The sequence below is a fragment of the Octodon degus genome, unplaced genomic scaffold, assembly GCF_000260255.1.
Source record: "Octodon degus isolate 3935 unplaced genomic scaffold, OctDeg1.0 scaffold00016, whole genome shotgun sequence".
Lineage (NCBI taxonomy): Eukaryota > Metazoa > Chordata > Mammalia > Rodentia > Octodontidae > Octodon > Octodon degus.
Genome location: NW_004524592.1, coordinates 17,280,934 through 17,287,815, shown reverse-complemented (window position 1 = coordinate 17,287,815; position 6,882 = coordinate 17,280,934). Strand labels below are relative to the sequence as shown.

Here is a 6,882-nt window from a genome sequence, read left to right as displayed (position 1 = left end):
TGGGGGATTGAACCGTGGTCCCTGTGCTTCGCTTAGCTTGTTCTAGGTAGGTGCTTTAGACCACTGAGCCATCTCACCAGCCCCCCACCCTATCTTTAAATATCATCTGCCGATGAATTTAGGTTTTAAGTTTATAACACATGAAAAAATGACATATTCAAACCACACCATATGACAAGAGCTATTTAAGAGCTAGTCTTCCCAAAATATTTTCATTTTAAAAAGAATGAATGTGACAAAGCCTTATAGTGAAATCCAGCGCATCAGCTGGACAGGCAGTAAAGTCTGGGGCACGATCTCCCTGTACCATTGAAATCACACCATTGACATGGACACTTACCTTCCTGGAGACGTCTGCACCAAGATTTCATTCACTGTCAGTCTAGAAGGGCACATGTGCTTTTTATCTACTGAATGCTTAACATTCTTAGATAAGAAGCAAGTGAAGTCAGTAAATAAACCAGTAAAATTTGGAGGAGAGTTACAATCTAGACAGTTCAAGAAGCTGATCATGGAATGCTTCGGATGGTATTATTTTTACTGATAAAGATAATACATATTTGGGAAGAGTTCACTATGTCTTCCTTGATGGTTTTTCTTAAGTACTTTACTTACTATAAGAGTTTTAGCAGTTTAGCAGTTTTAGCATTCAGTCATCTAGTGTTTAGTGATTATTTTTGAGTCATACACTCAACAATGTAGAAAACGTTTTGAATCACAATATTATCGTTATAAAAATGACTTAAGGGCTGGGAATATAGCCCAGCAGCACAAGTGCTGGCATGGCATGTGCAAGGTCCTGAGTTTGATAATTTTAAAGACAAAGACCTGATATATTTGTGAGTACAGTAAAACTTTTGTTCAAGTATATCTGTATGATAATATAACACATAGAATTTATATATCAAAATAACATTACATTTTGGGATCATAATGTGATAATACAACTATAAGATTATCTCAAGTAAAATGCAAAACCAGGGGTTAGGGAGGTAACTCAGTGGCATAAGCACCTGCCTGGCAAGCACAAGGTCCCAATTAAAAGAAAAGTCAAAACCAATAATAAATTTTCTTCTTGTTTTTGAAAGGAACATGCATTCTTTTTCTGAAATGAACTAAAATCAAAATTTAATGCTCTGTATATTATTTCTTAGTTCTTACTAAATATGTATTATTTCTTCACTATATTCTTTATCCAGTTATCACCATATAACAATAAAATACAATGAAACAAAAACAGTGTAGAGTTTACTAGAATATTGTAGGAAATCACTTTTTATAAAGAACCCCTTTAACATCTTCTGTTTTCTTGGCTCATTAGGAAGGCTTATACAATTTGATTTCAATATGCAAGTTTGTGATAACAAACAAACTGATTGTTCATTTATAATCTTGTGTTATGAAAAAGCCATTCTGTAAAATGAATGTCTTACATTTGACATGCCGTTAAAATTCTTTGAGATATTTACACCACTTCATTTAATGATTATTTCTGTAAAATTCTTAAATAGACCAGCTTAGTCTGAAAAATGAAATCTCTTTTATACTATTTCAAAATGAGAAAACTCAGTGTAAGGAAGAATTTTCTGTTTTGTATTCATGTTCAGGTTATGTCCACTTCAGGATTGAGTAGTATTTATGTCTTCTATCTTATTCTAATGTTTCATGAAACGCAAAGCTGAGCACAGCCAGAGCTCAAAGGGATGGAAGGTCCCAGATACTCAAAGAGAAGGTCTCTTGTCAAGTGGAAGAGTGCTTTTTCTCTGTGGGTTATCACTTTGTTATTGAAGGGGCAGCACACTCGTTGCTTTCTACAAGTAGACCCATGGAGAGATGGTGATGCTGAAGACCATAGATTAGCCTTCACAGTTAGGTGCGGTGCAGGGGTGCCCAAGTGGTGCCACCAATTCTGATTAAGTGTGAACTAGGTGGAAGAAGGTGGCAAGACTCAGAGCACAGGTAGCTCACTGCCTCCATTTATAGCTGCAAGATGGACAGGAGGAACATGCATGTTTAAGGAGTTTAAGCACTAGTTCGCATAAATTGACTGTAATCTGGAAGATAAACACTCTAAAGACCAAAACTGATGTTCATGGCCATATTATGTTGCCTAGTATACTTCCTTACATATGAAAATACTTAAGAAATGCCTGTGAAACATTACAAATTATTTAGGATTTAATATACTTTAAAAAAAATTTTCAGTTTTGCTGGATAGAAGCCCCTTGTATATAGTGAAACTGGCAGAGTGTAGCACTGACTACAAATGACTTTTTTCTCATTCTTTCATTTTTAATTATTCACAGCTGTATTTTATTTGCATAATCTAATGGGCAAAATAATTACCTGATGTGCATTATGCCAGTTTTTACAAAAAAGGAACTAGTTTGTGGTGCTTTATAAATGGTAGGGTTACTTTTTATAATTTAGCATCCTGAGGAATGATAGATGCTCTTTGGTGTGCTAGAAGAAATTATTCTAAACTAATTTCTTTTAATTCTATGCATTTTTAATATTGATATGAAATTTCATTGGTAAAGACATAGATTATTGCTGAGTATAAAGTAACAACAGTATGTGGTTGATCAATTATTTAAGAAAATAAATAGGTGCCACGGGAGGTAGCTGGCATTGAAGTGAATGTTATCTGGAAGCTTATTAGCTGAGTTGTTCAAAAGTCTCACATCAAAAATACCCAAGAAAGAAAACAGAAAATGCAGGTCACCAGGACTTAGGCTTAAGTCTTAGATGAACCATCACATTAACTTAGATTGTCTTAGATATCAACAAACAAGGTTCCTGGGCAGAGAAAGGCTCTGAGTTTTCCAGGAGTCTTTTCCAGACATGATATTAGATGCTGTACAATTCAGTGTGTTTTCCTCTTCCAGTGAACTCCTTGTGCTTCATTCTCTCTCTAGAGTGGACTCACATCCTTACACCTCGCAGCCCAAGAAGATAAAGTCAATGTTGCTGACATTCTCACCAAGCATGGGGCTGACCAGGATGCACATACAAAGGTAGAGCCGGTCTCTGTCCGTGTCATGAAGAGCTCTGGGTGAATCCCAGTATGTCTCATTTGGGTCAGCCCAGGTCCAAAAGGCCATCAGAGGCTCACAAATAAATCCAAATGGAGAGTGTGGTGTCAAGATCCTTCCCAAGAAGACTACTTTCACAGGCTTGGCCCACTCTTTCCATCTTGCTTTTTCTGGGCCAGATGATTTGCTGGCTTCCTTCTGAGCTTGCACGACTTCAGGCTTTTGGTCTTGCAGTGCCCTTTCCCTTTCTGTGCCACTAAGTTCTACCCAATGTTTAAGCCCACATTAGCTACGCCTTTCCTATGTCTCCTCTTCATCCTCTGCATAGCCTGTCCCCTTCCTGTCCCAAATCTTGTCATGTGCATCTATTTTCAAATTAAGTCATATACGTTTCCGATCCCCCTTGCTGATGTAAAGTCTTACATGTTCAGGGATCTGATTATATCTATATTTATACTCACTATATATATATTATCATATTATATATATATATATAAATAATATTCTGGTAAATAATATTTAAGCAAACTTAATTTCCATCTACCCTGTAATGACTAAAATTCTGCCTAATTCCTCTCCCCATTTGGTTATTACCCATTAAAGTAGTAATGCTTTCACTATATTATTTTATGATTTATTTGTTATTTACAGCTTGGTTACACTCCTTTAATTGTGGCCTGTCACTATGGAAATGTGAAAATGGTCAACTTTCTGCTGAAGCAAGGAGCCAATGTTAATGCAAAAACCAAGGTAAAATACCTGGATTCATTTTTCCTTTCTATAAGCAAATGGGTTCAGCCATCTGGACCATAGTTACAATTATTTCTTAAGTTCTTTTAAAGTGATTTGGAAGACACTGTAGTTTTGTAATTGTTTAAGACTTCTCATTCTGATAACCTTTGATAGCAGGTAGGTTAACTTCAGAATGGCTTTTATTATAAAAGATCTGAGATCGGTTAAACAAGTGCTGCAGTGGAAGATATATGCCTGCTAGGACACTGGATGCACTGGCAGATTTCCTTGACCTCATTCTGGACCTGTGACCCCTGTCCCAGTCCCATCCCCCCATGAGGAGGTACTGACAGGGTGCCTAGCCTGCACGCCTTTCATTTGTAACAAGCTCTGTCACTTTGGGCATGTCATGTGTTCATGCTCAGCATGGCCAACATGAGGAAGGTCTGCGTTGCTAGCTCTCAGGGGCATCTCAGGGCTCACTGGATCCCAACAGCTTTTCTCATGGAACTTTAGGGGTCCTGTTCACCAAATGAGACAAGAACATGACCCCTGCAATACCATGCACTCAAATTACAGAGAAATCCATGATAGAACTGTTGTTGTTATTCGTAACATCACTTGCTACTTCAGGTTTTTTTGATTGAAAGAAATCTTTGCATATTGTTTTTTAACTTCCCAGATCAGAAATTACCAGTGGAAGCTGTGTGGGCTCAAGGAAGGTGGTGAGCACCTTCAGAAGTTTCCAAAGCTACCATTTCAGAATGCTACTAACCAAAAATTTGTATAAGTTTCATGAGTTAGTATTTCATAAGACTTCCTAGATGTAGAAACAAAATTACCTTTATAATAAGGATACTCCCAGCTGGGGATATAGCTCAGTAGACATAGTGCCTGCCTGGCAAACACAGGGTCATGAGTTTGATTCTGAGTACAAAAGAAGTGCCCATTTGCCTTACTTAAAAAATTAAAGATACTCTCAAACTAATTTGAAACAAACTTATCTTGTAAATTGTAAAAAATACTATAACATCTAAGATTCAAAGTGGTAATCTTACACTAGCAAGAAGAGCTGCTACCTTATTTCTGAGCAATTCTTGAGTTTTCTTGAAATTTTACTTCAATATTTATTTAAGGGTAGGGGAGATGGCTCAGTAGAATAAGCACTTGCCTGGCAAGCACAAGGCCCTGAGTTCAATCCCTGGTACGCAAACAACAACAACAAAACCCAACAACAACATTATTTAAAAGCTCTTAGAGGGGCCAGGGAGATGGCTCAGTGGAATAAGTGCTTCCCTGGCAAGCGCAAGGGCCTGAGTTCAATTCCTGGTTCTGCCAAAAAGAAAAGCTCTTAGGTGATTTCTAAGACTTTAGCTTCTAGCATGGTTTTTGCTGAGCCAGCTCACAAGTGAGCATTCCTGCAAAGACTTTTTTTTTTTTTTCAATGCAGGTATTTTCCAGAAAGGCACCAAGGGCCATGCAGTGAGACCTCAGCAGCACTTGAAATGTTCATTGTATTTTTATTAAATGTTTGGTTTTTGAGGGGTTATACTTACATGTTTAATATATAGAAATCAAACATGTATCTGCTGTAAGTAGATCTGTATCAAAGGACATCTGATGGAGAGAAAAGTAGCAGTTTTGATTTGTTTTGTTTTATGGGTTAACTGTGTAGCTTTCACTGTGGCATTTGGAAACATACGCATTGGGGGAATTGATAGACACAGACATTTAATGAACCCTTCACAACTTTTTCATAGAGAGTGATATCTCTGGGGGAAGAACCACATTTTCTTCCTGACTTTTCCTGTGCAATTGTAGTTAGTAAAGGATTGTTTTATTGCTTTGAACATGCAGTATATGAGGCGAGTGCTATGTGCATACCTGAGGCTGAGGTAGGAGAACCGCAAGTTTGAGCACATGGCAGATTCACCACTTAGATCTTGTCTCAAAGTTAAGAAAAAAAAAAGAAGAGTGCTGGGAATGGAGATGGGTTTTGAAGGCCCTCAGTTCAAAACCTAGTACCACAAAAAGGTGAAAGAAAACAAAGCAAATGCAAAGGTACATATTGCCTTTATTCCTGAACTTCATATGAAAGATTTGGAAATGAATGGAATTATTAGTTACTCAAAATTAAAATGAAACTGTGCTCCAGTGCTTTGAGGCAAGCCAGACTTGATGAATCAACTTTTGAAGAGGGTTGAACTACTGTCTATAAAAGAAAGTTTTCTTTATGAAATATACTGCACAGATTACAGAGCAGTATAATGAGGGGAAAAACCCAATGTTTGGTGGCATTTTTATATAATTTTAAAAGCTAAAAATATTTTTATGCACAGTTTATTTGATTCTTGACCATACTTGATATCCTAGTGATTTCTGTCTTACAGCTGTGAAAATAGGGGAGTAGGGGCTTCAGAATCTGCCAAGAATTTTGGATGAGTGGTCTAGAGTTTCTCTCCAGTTGGGCCTGCCAGAATAGATTGCTGGGGATATAGCTTAGCGGCATAAGTGCCTGCCTGGCAAACACAATGTCCTGCCTTTGACCCCCAGTACCACCAAAAACAAAAACAAAACAAACAAAAGCATCAGTTATACCCTAGTCAAGTGTTCATGCAAAGTGTTTTTGAGTTGTTCCAGTTTCCCTCACTCACCAGAACTAGGGCACAATTTCCTGGCTGCAGAGTCCACTAGAGGGATGAACTTGGGTTCATCCCATGAAGACACAAACAAAATTTGGTTGTTACCATAATGGAAAGGAAGAATTTTGGAGAAAAATATCACTTTATGGTACTCAAATGTCAATGGATTCCTCCTGATGTGCATCTCTCTAGTAACTATAGGTTTCTCAGAGCCCCTATAATCAGTATAATATGTCTCCAGGTTTCTTGGGCTCATTCCACTCTGGGGAGGTACAGCAGGCATTAGACTCCTTCCATGGTGAGCAGAGGACGCACCAGACTTAGGGTGTCCTGAACAGAATGATCCTTGCTTACAGGGACAGGGAGGCCATGGGAATGCAGAGGAGAAGCAAGTGGGTTTCTGTCAGGATAAGGAAATATATGTGTGATCATGAAGCCACAAGGACACTGGGTAAAAGGAATATATACATGTA

The 6,882-nt window shown here is 37.9% G+C and overlaps 1 protein-coding gene across 35 annotated transcripts in view; it reads left to right on the top strand.

The window, feature by feature from the left end:
• The window catches only part of Ank2 (ankyrin 2), a 370,586-nt gene that overhangs the window by 270,288 nt on the left and 93,416 nt on the right, over window positions 1-6,882 (top strand). For all 35 annotated transcript variants that reach the window (XM_004626671.2, XM_023710116.1, XM_023710124.1 and 32 more), the window contains 2 exons: window positions 2,919-3,017; window positions 3,687-3,785. In XM_004626671.2, coding sequence (XP_004626728.1) covers window positions 2,919-3,017; window positions 3,687-3,785 — 198 coding nt within the window. The remainder of the gene's footprint in view (window positions 1-2,918; window positions 3,018-3,686; window positions 3,786-6,882) is intronic.